The 20,559-nt window shown below is 54.9% G+C and overlaps 10 protein-coding genes across 10 annotated transcripts; 4 read left to right on the top strand and 6 right to left on the bottom strand.

Annotated features, from left to right (window-relative positions):
* Positions 1-80: 80 nt before the first annotated feature.
* HMPREF1541_10224 (uncharacterized protein) lies at positions 81-1,206 on the top strand (the record flags this gene model as incomplete). The annotated part of the gene is made up of 3 exons (XM_008714895.1): positions 81-109; positions 182-297; positions 344-1,206. The coding sequence occupies 3 exons, from the start codon at positions 81-83 to the stop codon at positions 1,204-1,206; spliced, it is 1,008 nt and encodes a 335-aa protein (XP_008713117.1).
* A 549-nt stretch (positions 1,207-1,755) lies between these two features.
* Positions 1,756-3,918, bottom strand: HMPREF1541_10223 (transketolase; the record flags this gene model as incomplete). Its single annotated transcript, XM_008714894.1, has 1 exon — positions 1,756-3,918. The coding sequence occupies one exon, from the start codon at positions 3,916-3,918 to the stop codon at positions 1,756-1,758; it is 2,163 nt and encodes a 720-aa protein (XP_008713116.1).
* Positions 3,919-4,250: 332 nt separating this feature from the next.
* Positions 4,251-5,846, bottom strand: HMPREF1541_10222 (uncharacterized protein; the record flags this gene model as incomplete). The annotated part of the gene is made up of 1 exon (XM_008714893.1): positions 4,251-5,846. The coding sequence occupies one exon, from the start codon at positions 5,844-5,846 to the stop codon at positions 4,251-4,253; it is 1,596 nt and encodes a 531-aa protein (XP_008713115.1).
* Positions 5,847-6,233: 387 nt separating this feature from the next.
* On the top strand, positions 6,234-7,261 carry HMPREF1541_10221 (uncharacterized protein; the record flags this gene model as incomplete). Its single annotated transcript, XM_008714892.1, has 2 exons — positions 6,234-6,338; positions 6,386-7,261. The coding sequence occupies 2 exons, from the start codon at positions 6,234-6,236 to the stop codon at positions 7,259-7,261; spliced, it is 981 nt and encodes a 326-aa protein (XP_008713114.1).
* Positions 7,262-7,343: 82 nt separating this feature from the next.
* HMPREF1541_10220 (uncharacterized protein) lies at positions 7,344-8,657 on the bottom strand (the record flags this gene model as incomplete). The annotated part of the gene is made up of 1 exon (XM_008714891.1): positions 7,344-8,657. One exon carries the CDS (start codon positions 8,655-8,657, stop codon positions 7,344-7,346), a length of 1,314 nt encoding a protein of 437 aa, XP_008713113.1.
* A 683-nt stretch (positions 8,658-9,340) lies between these two features.
* HMPREF1541_10219 (uncharacterized protein) lies at positions 9,341-10,804 on the bottom strand (the record flags this gene model as incomplete). Its single annotated transcript, XM_008714890.1, has 1 exon — positions 9,341-10,804. One exon carries the CDS (start codon positions 10,802-10,804, stop codon positions 9,341-9,343), a length of 1,464 nt encoding a protein of 487 aa, XP_008713112.1.
* Positions 10,805-11,148: 344 nt separating this feature from the next.
* HMPREF1541_10218 (uncharacterized protein) lies at positions 11,149-12,864 on the bottom strand (the record flags this gene model as incomplete). Its single annotated transcript, XM_008714889.1, has 3 exons — positions 11,149-12,219; positions 12,273-12,477; positions 12,539-12,864. 3 exons carry the CDS (start codon positions 12,862-12,864, stop codon positions 11,149-11,151), a joined length of 1,602 nt encoding a protein of 533 aa, XP_008713111.1.
* A 671-nt stretch (positions 12,865-13,535) lies between these two features.
* Positions 13,536-15,044, top strand: HMPREF1541_10217 (uncharacterized protein; the record flags this gene model as incomplete). Its single annotated transcript, XM_008714888.1, has 1 exon — positions 13,536-15,044. The coding sequence occupies one exon, from the start codon at positions 13,536-13,538 to the stop codon at positions 15,042-15,044; it is 1,509 nt and encodes a 502-aa protein (XP_008713110.1).
* Positions 15,045-15,854: 810 nt separating this feature from the next.
* Positions 15,855-17,357, bottom strand: HMPREF1541_10216 (uncharacterized protein; the record flags this gene model as incomplete). Its single annotated transcript, XM_008714887.1, has 1 exon — positions 15,855-17,357. One exon carries the CDS (start codon positions 17,355-17,357, stop codon positions 15,855-15,857), a length of 1,503 nt encoding a protein of 500 aa, XP_008713109.1.
* Positions 17,358-18,335: 978 nt separating this feature from the next.
* HMPREF1541_10215 (uncharacterized protein) lies at positions 18,336-20,349 on the top strand (the record flags this gene model as incomplete). The annotated part of the gene is made up of 3 exons (XM_008714886.1): positions 18,336-18,481; positions 18,605-19,680; positions 19,784-20,349. 3 exons carry the CDS (start codon positions 18,336-18,338, stop codon positions 20,347-20,349), a joined length of 1,788 nt encoding a protein of 595 aa, XP_008713108.1.
* Between the last annotated feature and the right edge of the window lie 210 nt (positions 20,350-20,559).

Raw genomic sequence — 20,559 nt, 5'->3', positions numbered from 1 at the left:
ACTAGGGCAATCTAGATTGGCATGAAGTACACCCCGAGTGGCGAGCGGTACCTTCGATGACTGCTAATACGAAGGATGGAATGCCGCCTTCAGCAGGACAGATAGCGCAGTGAGACAAAGACAAATCCAGTTGATGCGTTACAGTCTCGGCTAGTCCGCCCTCATATCTTACCGTACCTAGGAAGGGTTACAAGAAGTACAAAAGGCAGGCGCCAACCATCGCTGTTCAAATCTTCAGCACAGTTGCACTCTCGCTCCTACGCCTCCTCAACCACACAGATTTAGGCACACCCGGCCGTCCGGCAGCACACTCAATCCCTTCCTCATCATCTCTTTACCCAAGGCCTCTTTATCATCGAGACCGTGTCATTCTCCCAGAGCAGCCGCGATATCCGCCTCGACGGGACATTCCTCAAAGCCAGATGCGCCGCCAAAGGAGGTCGCCGGTACAACGAGTCAGCCATCGATCTCAACGCGACTCTCGGCAATATCGACGGCACCTTCGTCTGGGGTCTGACCGACTACGCCAGCTCCGCCCTCAACGTCCGCCTCGAGGGCTCCGTGCTCAAAGCCGATCTCTACCGCATCGGCTTTCGTGAGACCACCCCAGCGGAATACGACCTCGACTCCATGGTCACGAACAACGACGGCGAGCTGCAAGCCATCAACGTGCCCGCCGTGATCGCCGTGCCCGACGGCGAGGCCATGGACCTGGCCCTAACGCAATTCGGCAACATGATTTCAACGGCCGGCTGGCGCATTCAGGTCGCGCAGGAGCCCAACGGCGCGACCTTGTGGTACGCCAATGCGGGAAGCGAACACAAAGACGACGTCTTCTTCAAGACCATGAACGCCAAAGCCACCGCGGCGTTCATGCACGTCGTGCAAGAAAAGGGCAGGGCAATCGAGCGGGTCAACGTTGATGTCTTCAGCGCCAATGCGAGCGCCGAGCTCTCCTACATCGATCTCGGCGACGGGCCGATCGCGACCTACGTGGGCGCGGACGCAAAGCTCAGTTTGTTCAAGGCGGAGGCTTCGGTCTTTGACCTCGAGCTCGGCGTGGGTGTCGAGACGGGTGCCGGGATCAAGAACGGGTCCATTGATGCCCATGTTGCCGGCTGTGGTGTTACCATCGGGAAAAGGGTGTCGATCTCGGCCTTTGGCAGCAGTATTGGTATTGACTTTGGCAAGTTTTTCGAAGATTAGACCACGGGGCCGGAGCAGGGGAGGATCAGGGGATCGTCAGCACATAACTTGTTCGAATCATAGACCACCAGATGGGGCAGTGGTGATTAGGGAGGGGGACTGACAAGAGCATTCCAGAGAAAATATACTGGTATGCAATGTACTACAGATCACAGCAGATGCCAGAGAGAACTTCAAAGCAGCTGTCCCCAAGCCTGTGATCATTTGCTTCAACCCTATTCCAAAACCTAGATATGTGTACATGAGTCACCACTATCATCCATTGCCTGGCACGCCTCGGGGCTTCTCCGTAGATTGGAATTCGTGTTCGGACGTATAGATCCATATCCAGATCCAGATCTAAAGGCGGGAGCGTTTACAGCATCAATGCATCAGAAGACACCTTGCGGACCAACAAAGCCAACTTGGATCGATCTACCGCAATAGAGAGTGCCCGAAACGGCGTGCAACACCCCTAGCTGTATCACAGGTTTTTCTTGCATACAAGTTTTCAAAGACTACTCAAATTTGAATTGATATTACTGTGATATAATGGATCCCGTCACAGACTCACAGCTCTACAAATTCTCCGGGCAGAACCGACCCGTCATTCCTCTTCTCCAACCAGTCCATGATCTTCGGCACGATCTGTCCACTCGTGAAGCCAAAATAGCGGTACGCATCTTTTCCGGGCAAGGATTTCCCAAAGCGAGTCGTCCTCATGCACACGGCGGCGTCGGCATATCTCTCCCACCCCGCCGCCGCATACGCCTCGATCACCACCGCTGGTTTGTGAGGGCGCTGCAGGACCGATCGGCGGTAAGAGAGCTCTTGCTGCTCAAACAGCCGCTGGCACGGGAAACTCACCAGCCTGGTCTTCACTTTGTGCGAAGCAGACAACTGCTCTGCGACCACAACTGCGATTTCAAACTCTGCTCCTACGCCAATGATGGTGATGTCGGCGTCGTCCTGCTCTCGCACGACATAGGCACCCTTTTTCACCCCGTCACGCTTGGTCTCGCCAGGGAACTGCGCGACTTTGTGCCGCGAGGTGGAAATGATGCTGGAGCTGCTCTTTGCTTCAATGGCCGCCGTCCACGCCCCGGCCGTCTCCTCACTATCCGCAGGTCGGATGTAGAGGAGGTTCGGCATGGCGCGGTACAGTGCGGCCAGCTCGATGGGCTGGTGTGTCGGCCCGTCCTCGCCCATGCCGATGGAGTCGTGCGTCGCTGCGTGGATCACTTGCAGGTGTTGTAGAGCACCCATACGCACGGCTGGCGCGGCGTACAGATAGAACATGAAGAAAGAGGATGTCACGGGGATGATGGTGCCCGGATTGAACGCGGCAAGTCCGTTGGAGATGGCCGCCATCGCATGCTCCCGCACCCCGTAGTGAATATAGCGGCCAGCGTAGCTGCCCGTGGGCCCGGATTGGGGAGCGTGGTCAGGGCGCTGGAAATCGACCATGTTGGGCCAGCTCATGTGTACTGATGGCGTCAGATCAGCTGTGCCGACAACGAAGCTAGGAATATTGGCGGCAAGCGGTTGTAACACGAGACCGGACGATGCTCTGGTTGGTGTGGGATTCTCGGGAAATGAGGAAGGGATGTTTCGCTGCCAGTCAGCTGGAATAGAGCCTTCAAGGCGGGCTCTGAACTGTGTCGCCAGCTCTGGGTGTGCGGAAGAATACGAGGCCACCATCTGATCCCATTGCCGGACATGTTCATCCCCAGTGTCCACAAGGTTGGCGAAGAAGTCTCGAACAGGTTGTGAGATGACATATTGCTGCTCTGGATCAAAGCCATAGACACTCTTCATATTTTTGACGTCCTTCTCCCCGAAGGCGGCGCCATGAGCCGCGGCCTTTCCCTCAACGGCACTTCCTAGGCCAATGACCGTATGAACGTTGACGAAAGTAGGTTTATTCTTGGATTGCCTACTTCGCTCCAACGCATCCACAATGCCTTCAACGTCATGACAGCCATCCAGGATCTCGATCACATCCCAGCCGCAAGCTCTCATCTTGGCACCAATATCTTCAGTGTTAGTCAAGTCAACTGAGCCATCACATGTGATCTGATTGTTGTCGTAGATGATCGTCAGATTGTTGAGACCAAGATGGCCCGCCAGTGAGATGGCCTCAAGTGCTACACCTTCTTGAAGGCAAGCATCACCAATCATGCACCAAGTGTGGTTTGATACCACGTCGAAAGCTGGTCGGTTGAATGTCGCAGCAAGATGTTTAGTAGCTATCGCCAGCCCTACGGCGTTGGCTACACCTTGTCCCAGGGGACCCGTGGTCACTTCGATGCCTTCAACCTCAATCTCGGGATGTCCTGCGCATAGAGAGTCCTCGCGCGATGAGTGGTATGACTTGAGTTGTTCGAATGTCATGTCTTTGTAGCCAGCAAAGTGAAGAAACATGTACTGGAATAGACAGGTATGGCCGTTGGATAGGACAAAGCGATCGCGGTTGAACCAGTCGGGCTTGCGGGGCGCATATCGCATGGTGTAGCGCCAGAGGGCGACGCCAATGGCTGCCATACCAATTGCTCCTCCTGGATGACCGCCATTGAACTGCTGGCAGAGTTCGGCGACCAAGACTCTGAGTGTCTTCAAGACAAGATCGTGCTGGTGTCGTCGATTAAGAAGCGTGCCATTCTTAGGCGAGATCAAAAGATGTTCTCCGGTCTTCGTACCAGTAGACACAGCCTGCACAGCGTGAGGGGACATTCTGAACAGCTGAAATCAACACAATCAGCAACAGAAGAAGTTGGTTCTGATGTGTGACAAGATTAGATCGAGAGTAGATAAAATATCGGAATGCTAATGTTCTGGTATAATCACTATTCAACGTGACTCAAGACCCTAATCAGCAGATGTTCGATCGTGCGGGGAAATGCACAATCAGGAGTGAGGCTACCATCTCGAGATCTGACCCATACTTTCCAGGATGTGAATGAGTCCATGTGTGCTCCAGCGCGAAGCAAATTGAAGCGCTGTGGCAAATATTACCTAAATAGGTAATTCGAGGCTACAGCGAACGAGTCCACACTAGTCCAGGCTCAACAGGTGGACAACGCGGTTGGCGCAATTTGTCGGACGGCACCGTCCAGATTGAGACCCGACATTCTCTGAATCCGCTTCAGTGTTTGGCTTGCTGTAAGAATCTGCTTGTCGTGGCTCAAGTGTCGCGCGGCATGTGACAACGCAGCCGCCAGGAAAGGATCCCATATTTCGGCATCTGTGGCAGTTGCTACGATACCGATGACACGTTGAGCGTGCCACAGAGATGACGTTGAAGAGCTTGAGACGGCTACAGGCTTGATCAATCGTGGTTTTCTTCGGAGTAGGATCATGGAGGCAAGATGATGGGCGACATTGGCAACGACCGCGGCTGCATGGGTGAAGGCAATGCATGGGAAGTCGAAGTTCTGGCGCAGCTGGGGTTGCGAGTCCTCATCTTCTCCCAGCTCTAGGATTGCTTGCATATCATCAGATCTTGTACAGAACCAGCTTTGAACTTCCTGCCAATGGGCAAGCCAGGTTTGGGCGAGAGGGAAGATAGACGCTTCTGTCGATCCTGCTGCAGGGCTGAACAGGAATCGAGTCTCTTCTAGGAGCCACAGGGCGAGACTTGACTGTCTTAGGTGCGTATATTCTCTACCATCAATCGAAGCATGGGGCGGAGACCTCATCTTCAAGTCGATCGTACTCGATGCTTGCGTGAGCGAGGCACTGAGATAAAGTCGCGAAAGCACGTGCCAGTGCTCCAGGACAATGGCATCTTGATTCATTTGGCTCAGCATTTCAGAAGTCAAGTAAGACCATGACTCAATAGGTGACACGAGGACTTTCCTCCACAGCAGTAGAATGCCGGAGGTGCTGGCTGAAACGCTATCAGATCCTGTCACCTGCTGTTGGGCAAGATACGCAGAAGTAACACTTGTAGCTTCATCGACTGGATGAAGTGATGGCCGCAGCAGCGCTCTGTGCGAGCTGGCCACGGCGAGAATGGCATGATAGGTAGTCTCCAGATTGGTCGAATCCAGTGTAGCCTGAACACCGAACGACAAGCTTCCGAGACCAAGGTCCAAGATGGGTGCGACGTGATAGCAGTAGTGGATGAACAGCTCTAACTCGTACTTCTGGCGACGAGATTTCCCACCTGCTGAGACGTTTGGCACTGCAAGCGAGCGGTTGTGCGCAGGCTGAAATAAAGTGGAATGTGTCTGACTGGAGCTAGCATGAGTGATACTGGTTGAGGGTCCAAGGTTTGACACATGCTCGTCTCCGGGGGTGTCCTCGAAACCGGAATCGATATTGAAGTGGTCCAGTTCAACAAGCGAGCTGTTATTGGGTATGGTGTGGGCATGAGGACCTTGATATCGAGCTGTCGTGACTGAATCCGGTGCAGAGGTATTGGCTCTGTCACTGACGCGACCGGACGAAGGCGATTGGGTGGCTGCTGATCTTGCTCCGGACTCAAGAGCATCTTGCAGCTTGGAGGCGACGAAGGTCAATCGAGTACCATACTGGCAGGACAACCCTTTACCGATGCAGTTGTCACATTCAGGCTTCCGCTCATCGCACTTACGCCTTCTCTTTCTGCAGGTCATGCACCCCGTCCGGACGCGCTTCCGTGAGGATGGGTCGACCATGCCGAGGGCGCGGAATGCCAATAATGCGCCTACATCGTCTGCATGCTGACATCCACTCGCTGCAGTGTAGAAACAATGGCAGTTATTTGCAAATGCGTAGAACTACTGTTTGTAGCAATGACCAAAATTCGTGCAGGGGGGCAAGAAAGCTGGGGTGGGCGGAACCAGAGCAGCGCCCAAGAGAAAGAGCCGAGGGGGGTGCTCTAGGTGGTGTGGGACTTGGAGCCTGCACTTGCCCGATTTCGTCAGAGGCCGAAATATCTCCTCGTCCTTGTCGTCTTGGTCGGCAACGTCGGCCCCTTCACCGAGCGATACTTCTAGGACGAAATTCCTCGTCTGTGGATGCCAATACTTACAGGACTATCTTCAACTTCGCACACTTCCAATATGCCGGTCAGCTCGGTGACACTGGCCTCTGGTCAGGAAATGCCCCTCGTGGGCTTCGGACTCTGGAAAGTCCCTGCCGAAAAAGCAGCCGACATTGTCTACAACGTGCGTGTTTGTAATTTTTCATGTGCGTGTATCTGACTCTGAGTCAGGCTATCAAAGTGGGCTACCGTCTTTTTGATGGCGCTTACGACTACCAGAACGAAAAAGAAGCAGGACAAGGAGTTATGCGAGCCATCTCAGAGGGAATTGTGAAGCGAGAGGAAATCTTTATTACCACCAAGCTTTGGAACAATTATCACCGGAAAGACCATGCCTTGCAAATGGCCAAAGCCCAGAATGAGGCTTGGGGACTGGGCTACCTGGACCTCTACCTCATTCACTTCCCAGTTGCTCTGGAATACATCGACCCGGAAACTCTACGATATCCGGCCTGGTGGATGGATGCCGAGCACAAGACCATCCGCTCAGCAAAGGTACCCATGCATGAGACATGGCAAGCCCTGGAGGAAGTCGTCGATGCTGGTATCGCAAAGTCGATCGGAATTTCCAATGCCCAAGCCCAGACTCTCTACGACATTCAGACCTACGCCCGTCATCCTATCTCCGCTCTACAGATTGAGCATCACCCATACCTGGTCCAGCCGGACCTCATCACGCTGGCCCAAGAGAAGAACATTGCTGTAACGGCGTACTCGACTTTCGGACCCCAGAGTTTCCTCGAGCTTCCTCCCGCCTTCCGAGAGCGCGCCAAAGATGTGCCTCCGTTATTTGAGGTCAAGGCAGTGAAAGCCGCCGCGGCGAGGACAGCCAAGTCACCAGCGCAGGTCTTGCTTCGCTGGGCCACGCAAAGGAACATTGCCGTCATACCCAAATCCAACAATGTCGATCGACTGAAACAGAATCTCGAGGTGACAGACTTTGACTTGACGGAGCAGGAGCTGAAGGAGATAAGCGCTCTGGATGTAGGTCTGAGGTTCAATGACCCAGGCTTCTACCTAGATGAGCCGCTGAGGATTTTCGCTTAGCTACGTACTTCAATGCAAACATCGCCCGATGATTTGGTCTTGTGCTTCGTTCCTCGCTTGCACCATTTGTTTAATCTATGGTTTAAAGTCGAATCTCGCAGTCATCCACGATCTGAACTTTGATACTACCCGACGACCGATCGGCACAAGTGCTCATGGCCTCAACCGCATTCTCCAGCGGGAAAGTATGCGTGACCAGTTCGTCCAAGTCCATAACTCGGCCGTCCGCCAGCACATTGATGGCGGCAGGCCACATGTCTCGATATCGATTGATGAATCTCAATCCAATCTCGGCCAAGCTCAGGTGCATGAATGGCAAGTTGTCCATCTTACTCCGACCCACGCCGACGACCATGACCGTGCCTCCACGTCGGCACGAGTACGCTGCCGTGACTATACTGCTCTCGACGCCCGTACACTCCAGCACCACCTGCGGCGCCAGATACTCATCCGGATCCGGCACGCCCGTCGCAACATCTCTCGTGCCGCTGCAGCCAAACAGCCTCCTCAGCTCCTCTGCATTGTCGACCTCACTCAGGCTTTTCTCCCACCTCTTTGTGCGCACGCCAGGCACGAACCGCCTCGCAAACTCCAACCTCCCCTCATCCACATCCGTAATGGCCAATGGCCACGCGCCACTCGCCCTCGCCGCCTTCAACGCAATCAACCCAATCGGCCCCGCTCCGCACACCAGCACTGGCCTCCCCAACGCCACCTTCCCCTCCAGCTCCCCCACCGCATGCATCACCACCGCTAACGGCTCCAACAACGCCGCCGTCCGCCACCCCATCCCCTCCGGAATGACATGGCAATAGCGCGCATCATGGCACATGAAGCGCCTCACCGTCCCCTCACACCCCTCGGTCCCCACGCCACAAAACCGCACGTTCTCGCACAGATTGTAGCGCCCGCTACGGCAGACCCAGCAGTCGTGGCAGGGGACGCCGGGCTCGATGGCGACGCGGTCGCCGGCTCGCAGGTGCGTGACGGCAGAGCCGACGGCGAGGACGACGCCGGCGGCTTCGTGGCCTAGGATGCAGGGCCGCGTGATGCTGAGGGGGCCGATGCGTCCGGAGTGCCAGAGGTGCAGGTCGGAGCCGCAGATGCCGGTGCAGCGGACGTGCAGGAGGACCTCGGTCGGGGTGGGGGTGGGGATGGCGGTGTTGGAAATGCTGAGGCTGTGGGTTGGGGTGACGGTCAGGCTGGGGTTGGTGTAGCGTTGCGAGAGATTCGTTACGAGGGAGTTGGCATCGCCGTTGGTGGGTTGTTGGGACGGAAGTTGCGAGGCAGGGACGCGCACCGATGTCGTCTTCGTGGGAGCTGGGCTTGTTGTGTACAGCGTTTTGATCGCGGACGAATCTTGCTCGTCGACGTCGACGAGCGTCTGGCCTGCCATTGATGTGTAGCGGTACGGACCTAACCTGACTCAATATTGCCCAATATACTGTTTAGCTAGCACGCGTAACCACAGCGAACGACGTATACTTAGGTCGACATAAATGATGAATCGGCAAACGCACATGTCTTGACGCCCGGGAAATGAGAATGACTAAGTAACGAGACCACTTAGCCGGAATTTGCATTGGACAGAGTAGGCGGAGAAGGAGTGGTCAAAATCCTAGCACAGAGCGAACAGGAGAAACGGTCGGGGGTGTGTCGAAGATGAATCGCATCAAGTCGCCGCTTTGAGCAGTACGAGGCACCTAGGAGCCACCTCTTGTAGACTCTTTCGCGGTGCGCAGAGCTATAGTCTCATGCGGAATTGAGTCGTCTGATCTGCTACGAAGATCTGAGACAATTCACGACTGGGGATCCCGGGAGAAACCCCGGGAGCAAAGAGCGCTTCCCTAGTAGGACTTAACCCACCTTGACCCCAGCCAAGACGGTTAGCCCAAAAGGGATATTGTAGGCACCGATTACTTGGGCTGGAACGTCTACCGCGGTGATCGCGTCGGTAGACCCCTGACCACGGTGTCCAACTGGCACGAGCCTCTCCTGCCACCGGTATCACGAAACTTTCCTTGTACGAAGGACAGAAGGGAGTCTGAAGTTTGCGCCTCATAAGCTATTGGCAGAGAGTCATCTCTCGACATTGCCAGCCCGTCGGCCAGAGCGATAGCCCCAGAAAGCCTCCAGATCCTTGATGCGCCATCGCGAACCCCAACCCGAGCGTGCTTCGATATGGTTGAGAAGATCAACGATGATTTTATGCTCGTCCCGATGCGTGAACAGCTTTCCCGCCACGTACAGCGGCTGGATGGCATTGTTGAGACAGCCTCGGTGAGGGTTCGTCAGCGAGATACCAACGATGCGGCGGGCGTGCCACAGTGGCTTGTAGTAGAGATCAGCAGCGTCGGCGGCAGCGTCGATCTGCGGAGGCATCATCTCCATCATGAGGATGCATGCAGTGTGGTAGAGCTGGTTGCCTGAGATGGCAGCCCAGTAGGCAAACAGGATGGTGGGGAAGAGATCCTCGGCATGCGAGGCATCGATTTCTTGGATCGATTGCATCTGTGGCGGACGTCGTTCAAACCATTGTCGAAGCTCGTCCCATCGATTCTTCCATTGCAGTCGGAAGACACTGTCGGTGCAGCCATTGTCTTCGCCAAGCTCCACGTGTCTAGTGCGGCGTGAAAGGAGGTCACAAACACGGGCGCAGAGGTAGACAGCGTAGTTGGCATGCATGTCGGGGACGGTCGCGCCCCTTTCCAGGAACGCTTTACTGATCAGCTGTTGTTGATCCAGTACCCCAGGGGATGTGTCCATGTCCGGGTCGAGGAGTGCCCACTTGTCGACCGGCAGCGTCGTGCTTTCGGCACCGTCCGCGATGATAGCGGCGCAGAGGTCCATTCGAGCATAGCACCAGAACACTGCCTGTAGAAGACCACCCGAGAGACCGTTGACACCCGCGGTCTCGAGAAGAGCCGCGCAGCCTTCCAAGTGCCGTCGCCAGTCTCTGGGACTTACACTCATCATCTCGAGGACACAGAGAATGCAAGCTGTAATCAAAACCTGAGGATCTCGGGCATTGATTGAAGGAGCCAAGGAGGAAATTGCCCTGGAGTAGAGATCCAGACTGTCCTGCGACGAGACTGTTGATCCGCCAGATCTCTCGGTTTGCCGCGCCGCAAGGGCAAGTAAAGCATAGAGCACGGCCGGAGACCGCTGCGCGATTATAGGGATTTGGATCCCAAAATGCCTTTCCTGGTCAAACATGTCGAGCCATGGCGCGCACTCAGATATCCAGATGTTCATGTACTTGACTTTCTTGAGCACGAGAACTTGGTCCTGGGGATCATGCAGATGCTGCGCCAGCGACTGTGTTCCTGGTGCACAAGTAGGTATATCATCATGCCTCTCCAAGGTGCGTTGATGTGTGTCACCGGCACCTCGAGCCTCATCAATCAAATAGGACCTGAGAGTGGTCTGGAGCTCTTGGAAGCGGGGGTTGTGCGCATACTCGTCGGGAGACGGACCACTTTGATTCGACAGGCTGCCGGGAGAGAAAAAGTGTTGCTCCGGGCTAGTATGCAAGGCAGCCATGCCGCATACCGTGTACAGCCTGAGCTCTTAGGCTTAGGCTATGTATGTAGTTTAGTGAGTAAGAGAGAGTGACAGTGGATCGGTGTAAGGTGCACGAGTGGACTGGATTATACAGGCCTGTGCGTATATTTCAGTCCCGCCTGGAAAATGAATGTGTTATGTAGAGTTTGGATAGACCCGGGTGTTAAGGCACGATTTATCAATTGACCTAACTCTCGTACACACGACATGAAATATATACGAGAATGCCCGTGCGACTTGGTGGCTCAGTCTGGCGAATCAACCGATATTCGTGACTCCACTCGAGGCCAGCAGATCGCATTCAATGAGGAGTAATCAACCACTCAAGTCTGAGCCTCGCTCTGCTGTGCCTGCACTCCCTTTTCTTCCACCTCAGTCTTATACGTCCCAAACTTCCTCGCAGGCACCTTCTTCATGAACATCTCATCCAGTTCTTCGTATGTTCGTCCCTTCGTTTCGGGCATGTACCACCACAAATACCCAATACAGACGAAGCTGAGCCCTCCGAAGATAAACCCAACTTTCCCACCAAGATTCCCTTGATCCGGATTGAACATATACGGCATGGTGAATTGCCAGACGATCGACACGAGACTGTTGCTGACATTGCCAATGGCCACAGTCTTGGGCCGCAAGCGGGCTGTTGCCGTTTCGGTGACGACAGTCCACGACGTTGCTCCAATGGTGACGTTGTAGAGCCAACAGTAGACCAGTATCATGGCAACGGTGCCTCGAAGCATGGCTGGTGAGCCGCCGACAGCAAGACCACCCATCACCCAGAGTATCGTTGTCAAGCCGACAAGGCCGTAGATAGTTAGGGGCCTACGGCCAAAACGGTCAATGAGGTCCCAGGACATCATGTTGCCGACAATTGACAGTACTTGCTGCGTGATCTGCAGCTTGAAAGACATGCCGACACTGTAGCCTGCGAGCTGGGCATAGTACGTGCTGTAGCTTGCGGCGAAGACGATGCCGGTCAGCTGCTGGATTGTGAGGGGGGACAGCGACACGATGGTGCGACGCAGGTTCGACTTCCGAAAGCATTCCATGTAGGTCACGCCGTCAGTCTCGCGGCGGATCTCCTGAAGCGTGACGCGGATGTTGGCCAAACGTTTGTGCTCTTCGCCGTTCTTATGGCCCAGTCGCTGGAGGCTCTTGACAGCTTGCTCGTGCCTGTCTTGGGATACGAGCCACCAGGGACTCTCCGGCATCCAGATACTGCCCGCGGCTGCGACTGCCGCGAAAGCGTACTGCGATACAAAGACGGCACGATAGGCCCACCGAGACTCCATCTGGCCGGTGGAGTTGACAATCAATGCCACGGTGAAGGGGCCGATAGTATAGGCCATGGCGTTCAGGCACGTCATGATACCGCGTAGGGGCGTGGGGACAATCTGTACACATTTAGCCAACTGGTGATTGTGGAGGGTTCGTCTGTATTTCTCACCTCTCCCAGGTAGGCCGTCGATACGGTTTGGAACGTGCCTATCGCGAATCCGTTCAAGAATTTGCCACCAAAGAACATCTGATTGGTCGTTGCGACGACCTCCAACGTTATGGAGACAAATGAGAGCACTAGAGCGAGCATGATGGTGAATCGTCGACCGATCTTGTCAGCAATGGCAGCAGAAGCAAAGCAACCAACGACGTTGCTACAGTCAAGAGTCAGCGCAACGATCCACAGTTGTACACATACAGTTGAGGCACACTCACGTTGCAAGCGGCGCGCCACTGAAAGCCGACTGCCAGTTCCCTGGAATGACATAGTCGCCTTCGTGCAAATATCCAAAATCCTGACGAAAGCGCGGAATACCAAGGACATTGCCAGCCGCTTGGTTTTCGAACGTGACCAGCAGGATGGTCCAGACGGCATATAAACACCAGAGGAAGCAGGTTGGGTTCTGCTTGATGGCTTGCCATTTGCTCGTCTCATGGTCTTCATGGGTTACGAGATGTCCGAGGTGCTCATCCTTGACTATTTCCTCGTGTTGGGTAGTCGAATCTCGTGCAGGGGCTTTCTCTTGGTCGACAGATGCCATTGCTAGTAGCTTCGAGACTGGAGGCAGTGCTGTGGCCTTGTCGTATTGTTGTACTCAGGGGTGATCGGGTGCATGGTATAATGGTGTGGCTGTGTACTTATACGGAAGCACATGGCGTCCACATGGTGTGGAGGTCTGGGGAGCTCGCCGGGGAAAATGGAGTAATTCCAACAGGGTGGGCAAGACTATACTCAGAATAGGAAATCGTAGGCACCGATCTCTGGGCAATCTTCCCATGCACGTGGTGGAGGGTGACGCCCACCCGAGTTGAGGGCCAATATTTGATAGCATGTTTCGGCCATCTTAAAAACTTTGTTGGTGCACTGGAGTCTTTCAAAGTGCCGTCTCCTGACATCTTCGGCTTTCGGCACTAGAACACGATATTTGGCGGCTTGGGAGTCATATTTCGGCAACGCGAACTTGGCTTCAGCAGAAAGGGTGGGCCGGGTTTGAAAACGTGGGTTCTCGGCCGTGGCTCGGGGTCTACCCAGGTAGAGTAATTTTAGCCTCTATCATTCTCCAAGGACGAGCATCCTAGGTTGGATCTGATCCCAGGTTTCAAGAATGCCTAATACAAGACGAGCATTCCAGGGGTGATGAATCTGGCTTGCACGGTATCGACCTGAAGACAGAACGACACACCGCGGGATACAGTACATCAACGTCTCGCGATGGAAGCTCAGAAATTGCGAAAGGTCGAACAAAAGCCACGAGTCTTCGTGATCTCGGACATCTCTAACGAGCCTGATGATGCCGAGTCTCTGGTCAGGTTCCTGCTATACAGCAATGAATTCGACGTCCGCGGGCTGGTAGCATGCACCTCAACATGGATGCCTCGCGTCACCCACTGCGATGATATGGAGAAAGTAGTTCGGGCATATGGACAAGTGGTGGACAACTTGAACGCACACGTTCACCCAGACAACACGTATCAGCCGGCAAAGTATTACCTCGACATGATTAAGTCCGGACCCCAATGTTACGGCAAAGAGGCGCTTGCTGCAGATGCAGCTCTCAGCGAAGGTACCTCTATGCTCCTACAGCGTCTAGACGAGTCCGAAGAGCCGCTTTGGGTTCTCTTCTGGGGCGGAACAAATACTCTTGCGCAAGCCCTACAGTACGCTAAGCAGACACGCTCGGACGCTGAAAACACACGGCTACGAGCCAAACTGCGCGTGTATACCATCTCCGACCAAGACGACACCTCAATGTGGATCCGCACCAAATTCCCAGACATCTTCTACATCAGCTCCATCCACGGCTGGAATCGCTATGGTTTGGCCACCTGGACGGGCATCGCCGGCGAGACACACTACGGCTTTGACGCTGGTGGGCCGGATTCCACCAAAATCTCCAAGGACTGGATCAAGCGGCACATCCAGATCGGGCCATTGGGAGCCGCATACCCTGACTTCATGTTCATTCCAGAGGGCGACACACCCACCTTCCTGTACCTCATCCAGAACGGTCTCGGCTCTCCCGAGCACCCTGACTGGGGCAGCTGGGGCGGTCGATACATGAAAACGGACATCGGTGGCGCGAGCAACCACTACTCTGACGTGCCTGACCACGTCGTCGGGCAGGACGGTCGGAAACATGCCAGCAACCAGGCCACCATCTGGCGGTGGCGTGACGCGTATCAGAACGACTTCGCGGCGCGCATGCAATGGTCCCTCCATAAAGATTTCGCGAAATGTAACCACGCCCCCATCGTTGTAGTAAATGACAGCACTCTCGGTCCTGAACCGCTGCATATCGAGGCCGAGGTCGAATCGGAGGTGGTATTGGACGCCTCGAAGTCTTACGACCCCGACGCCGGCGACGAGCTCACTTTCAACTGGATGCACTACAAGGACTGTTCAGCGACACAGTGGTCGGTGGACCAAGAGGTGCCGGACATACTCGTGACGGATATCAGCCGAGTGGCAGACGGGCAGCGAGCCCGCAGCGTCGTGAGAGTCAAGATGCCGGGCCCGGAGAAGTGTGCGGTGGAGCGCTTCAGTGGGAAGGCGCAGGAGAAGGGCATGATCATGCATCTCGTGCTGTCTGTAACTGACAACGGCAAGCCGGCGCTGACGACTTACAAGCGTGTCGTTGTTCAGCTGACAAATCCTGAGTTGAAGGGTGGTAGGGATAGGGCGGTCGACAGTATCGCTGAGGTCGTACATGCTAATGGATAGCTAAGGTTGTGAACGTAGCCCTTGAGGACAGGGATGCTACTGGATAAAGGGATCTGGGGCTATTGTGCTCAGGATGTGTTGAGCGATCGTCGGGGTCTCTGATTGATAGATCAGTTTCGTACAGCTATGGCTTGAGGCAGCTTGAGCCGTCCTCAGACACTCTGAAAGTCTGAGAGCGCAACGCCCAAAGCACGGAAAGGATACTTGGAAGGGTCATCTACGCGGTGTTATGCTACGTTAACATGATTGTGAGATCATTCAAAGTGTACATTGATAGAAAAATTGCTGTTCTGTAGACCAGTGTAGTCATTGCTGGTGTTGTGTTTCAAGATCTTCTTCCTATCAAGGAAGTGGTATCTCAAGTAATTCTTGCCAAAGAGCCTCGACCTGCCCAGGCCCCAGCATAGTGACTCTGATAGCCTCTCTCAATGACGGTATGAGGCTGTCATGGATATGCAGGTACTACTTCCATCGTAGCCTACGACGGTGCCCACTCACCTACGACCCAAGGATGATTTTGGTTGTGGGATGCAGCGTAGTATGTGGTAGCTCCTTGCCCACGTGGACGCGGGCGCAGGGTTTGTCTTTGCTGTAAGCCAGAACTTGCAAGTTGTTTCTTCCATCGATCTTTGGAAGCTACTCGTCCCTTGGAGCGCTCTTTTGACCTGCAAGCTGGCAGTTGCTGCGAGATGTTCTGACTCCGGACTGCGCTGAAGTGGCTCTGAGCGCAGACCTTGCTGCATACAAAGGCCTTAAAGGCGGGGCAGATTGTTTCACGAGCTCACAAGTTAGATCAACCGCCACAAATCTTCAACCTTGTTGGACTTCCGGCTTTGATTCGATGAGTGGCAGTAGTTTGGTGGTAGGCATCAGAATGATGTCGCTCATACACTTTCGGATGTAAACAAAGCTACTCCAGGGATTTTCCCAGGTGTCGACAATATGTTCAGGAAGGTCGAGAGATACCCACCCTGATTCTCCTCTTAGTCGCGCCTGCAACGCCATGGTGGTTTTGCCAAAGCGTCCGGGCACCTTTCCATCCATTTTGTAATCTTCAGCTATCAATTTCAGAAGCATGGCCTTTTCCCTTGCGGTCGGTCTGTAGACCACGCCGCCAGACTGCAGCGCTTTCTGGGGTGCGTCATCAGGCGCATCGACGCCAGGGGCGATGACGGCTGTGACGAGGTTATAGTCGTTGAGATTACCGTGGACCATATCGGTCATGGCCTGCTGTACGCGCAAATCTTGATCTGGAGTACTAGTGCGGCCGGCATCTGCTCCAAAAACATCGCCACCTGTGTCGACAATTGCGACGGTTTGTATGGGCTGCCCGGAGTCGGTGAGCACAGCGCGCAGTTGATCCTTGAGCTCTGCTCGTTCGTCCTCCGGAACCTCTGATTTTGATTCGCCCTGATCAAGCACCATGTACACTTGCGAGTGATGTTGTACAGGGATTGCCTCCAGTGGACGACCTTCCGAGGAAGTTTCCGCTGTCACTTTGAATGTACCCGGGACGGGGTGGCCATCTACCTCGACATGTCCTCCATGATCGTAAATTTCCCGTTTGATGCCCATCCTGGAGCCTTTTTGTCCCTGAGAACCAGTCGCCCATGTGCGGGTTGAGACAAGCACATTCATCTCTTTCCCATGACATCGTAATAAATGACCGAGCAGACTTGCGCTGATGATGTCGGATCCGCCTCCTCCGCCGATTCCAGCGTAGATTTGGGAAGGCTCACTCTCGCCTGGCAGCAAGCCGCTTAAGGAAGGAATTGACTGTAGACTATCGAAGTCCATAACCGGCATGCGCCGCCACACCGCTCTGTAAGGCTTCCCGGGGCAGGTATTTCGCTCGAGGAGTATTTGATCATTGATTAGTCCTTTATCCGTATCCAATCCGTCCGTTAGTGTGTGGAGGTCGACGCGTGGTGATTCCTTGAATGCTGCGTCGTGAGGCTTGCCTCTCCTAGCTGCACTTCTACCTTGGCACAGAGTGATATGAGCCTCATCATAGATGCGGGCGAGGGTGAAAAGGGCATGTGTTGGAGGAAATGTGCCGAGAGTTCTGGCCAACCGGTCCTCACCGACGAACTCACAAAGTGGCTGCTTCTTCTCATTCGCGTTGGAGGCGCGACGGTTGTTGTACTGTCGCCGCAAAACGGTGCGCACATTTCTGGCCACCTCGTTGTAGGCAGACTCAACAACACCAATTTCCTGCTGCAGCAGAGTGGCGAAATGATGGTGAATCATGGTGTCGGCATCTTCCTCCATACGATTTGGCACCTGAGGTTCCTCCACGACATGCTGCGGCATGACCTTCCTCCAGGCCAGCGCAGCCAGAGACACTAGGAGCGCAATTTTGACTGCGTCGTTGACGATAAACAAGTGGTGTTGGAATCCCACGCAGCATGAGGGTCATCATTAGTAGGCGGTCAAGTCAGCCCAGACAAAAGGGAAGCTGCGACACTAATGAGGGGCATTTGCTTCCCCACGCGGCCACGCCCTGCCTTGCAAACGGAAAGGATCGTTCTGGACGAAGTGACACTTGTGCCGCGCCTCTTTCCAGACACTTTGATCCTCATCTTCACTGCAGAAGACCAATGACCTGCAGGGAACTTTGGCTGTGAGCTGGACCTTTGGTACAATCGCAAGCTGATTCGTGGCAGACTGCAGGGATCTTTGGCGCACTGCCTTGAGATTATGGCGCCTTGCCTTAGCTGGAAGGAGGATTGGTGGCTGCTGTAAGCCCCCGTGTCCACTAACCGGCCTTGGCTGGTTCGGCCTTGATGGGTGAGGCAGCACTATCACCGAGAGCACTGTGATATGTCCCTCCTTCTCCTTCGGCCAGTGGCACTTTTTGTGAGAGGTTGCTGTACACCACATGATGTCCCGTCACGAGATGTAGCAAGGGCTTTATGCCGCTGCACCAGCGCAGTGAATTGGGTGAGCTTTGGTCAGCCCCAATCGCAGAGCGGTAGCGCCTTCAAGCCCCTAGAGCCTGCGTGGCTTAGCGCAAGGCGCACTCTTGGTCATGCTGGCTGCTGGCAGCACCAAAGGAACTTTCGCCGCCGACGTTCTGCTGCGCCCGAGTGCGGGGTGCTGGCCTTAAGGACCTTTTGTCTTCCTTCAGCCCTCCCCTCTCACGACTGCTCGATCATCCCCGTCTTCAAGCAGAGCCGCAACTTCGTTTGCCTTGATAAGTGTCCAGCACAATTTGAGTCCATCGCCACGTTTGCCTGCTTGCCACCATAGAACTAGACCTTCGCTTGCTTACCTACTTACCCTAACATCATGGCGCCAAACAACTACCAGCGTCCTTTGTCTGATACGGAATGGGAAGAGGCAAAGCCGCATTTCGAGCGTCTTTATATCGGTGAAGCTCGTCCCCTACCAAAGGTCATGGAGTTGATGGAGAAACACCATGGATTCAAAGCGAGGTAAGTCGCAGCCCACCACCTGGTCCATCATGGAAAGTCTGTCCGTCGATCGCTCACCAGTCGTTGCTCACCCACTCACATTGGCGGACACCCTCTCCAAGATCTTAGCTAACGGTTTGCTAGCCAAAAGATGTACAAGAACCGCATCAAGCAATGGGGTCTGTCAAAGTATCTCAAGTCGGAGCAGGCAGAACGCCTCGCGAACGAAGGAGGTGCTAGTGACGAGATGACCCAGAAGGGTATACGGTCCATGGCTCGACGGCGTAATCGTGAACAGATGAAGCAAAAGTCCCAGCATGGACGACATGCTTCGACTGCTTCAAACGAGTCCCCTCCGCGTCAAATGCAGCAAGTGCAACAGCCATTGCCGGCTCACCCTTCAGCTCATGTACCAGCTCCTGTACGGACCACTCTCACCGTCACACCGGCTCAACATCAACCTCATCCACAGCTCCAGACATACACGAGCCAGTCGCCAATCGCCTCAGCAGCTTTCGTGGCCGAGCCTTCACCCATTCAGCAAGACAATCCTGCTCCCTGGACAGCACCCCAATCCTTCAAACGCGGGTCAACATCCAGTATCGAGGACCAGTTTCTGGTAAATCTCCGTGCCTGGACCCACGAAGCTTTCGTCACACGCCAATGGGAACGATCGGCCTCTGTCATGCACCAAAAAGGCAGACACGCCTCACGCCAGCTGGCCTCCGAGTTAGGAGCTGGTATCAAGCTGCTTGAACAGAACAGTGAGCTTGCATGGGCCCATTGGGGCCGTGCCGTCGAACACTTCCAAAATCCGGAGCTTTTTAAAACTTGGTACCACGAAACCCCAGTGCGTTTGCTATTCGAAGTCAGTCGCATCGCACACCTGGGACACCCTGCCTTCGCTGTCAAGCTGTTGAGCTTCATCAGTGAGTGGGCCGCATCGCATCTGGATAAATCAGACGTGCGGCATGCCCTGTACGGACTATACAACCAAATTCCCCCTACCCAGCTGAAACCCCTGTATGTACGTGCAGCACGATGCATGCTCGACGGCCTGAAGTCTCGACTGGAGCCACATAATCCGCTACTCGTCGAGGTCCGGCTCAACCGTGCTCTTGATATGGTCTGGTTTGAACCCATGACCGATCTTAGCGAATGGGTGCTGCCACTTGATCAGGTCGATCGAGCATGCGGCAGTGACAACCAGTTCTCCATTTGTAAGTGTTCCATCTGTTTCAATCGTTCGTCATTCTTCTCCCATGCTCTGTACCTCCGTTACCCCACCACCACTTCCACGGCTGACACTTTCTTCCAACGCAGATTACCTCCTCCTCGAGGCATATCAACTTGTAGGCCGCGACAAACACGAAGAAGCCGAACGTGTCACGCAACAAGCTCAGGTCCGCATCGAGGCCCTGCAGGCGCTTCAGGAAGCCAGCCCGAGCCCCGATCCCAGCACCAACCCCAACAAAAACCTCGACGAATACCGCGTCGCCATGGCCTACCGACGCCTTGGCCGCATGCAATACACCAAAGGCCGCTTCCAGGACGCGCGCCGCAGCTTCAACACGGCCCTGCGCTACGTCGGCGTCGGCGTCAAGGCCGCCGACAACATCATGGTCGAGGTGTTTCAATGCCAGGAAAGTATGGCCCGGGCGCTCAAGGACGAAGAGGACGCGCAGCTCTGGAGTCGACTGCTGAAGGCGCATGAGATGCGCGTCAAGGAGAAACAGGAGGCGGATCTGGCTAAAGAGGCCGCCGCCATCACCAACGGCATGACGGGCGGCACCGCGCAGTTGAGTCCCATGGCTATCGATGGCGGGATGGCGACGCCGGGGGCGAGGAGCGCGAGCCCGAGGCCTTTGAGCCGGAGCACGACGTTCTGAGCCAACCTTTTGGCGTTTCATTTGTGTGTTTCCTTCTGGCGGGTTGAGCCAGGGGCCAGCGGCATATCTAAGCGGGGAAAATGGAGTTTTGGTCATTCAGTCCTTCCCCAAGGGCGTTCAGCGAGGTTAGGGGGACACGGCGGTGGGGATCCTGAACAGAACCACTGCAAAACGACAGCGGCCCCTTGGTGGGCACACGGCTTTCCACAT

The sequence above is a fragment of the Cyphellophora europaea genome, assembly GCF_000365145.1.
Source record: "Cyphellophora europaea CBS 101466 unplaced genomic scaffold supercont1.12, whole genome shotgun sequence".
NCBI lineage: Eukaryota > Fungi > Ascomycota > Eurotiomycetes > Chaetothyriales > Cyphellophoraceae > Cyphellophora > Cyphellophora europaea.
Note: the sequence above shows the minus strand (reverse complement) of the source record. Positions and strands in the feature narration are given on the sequence as shown.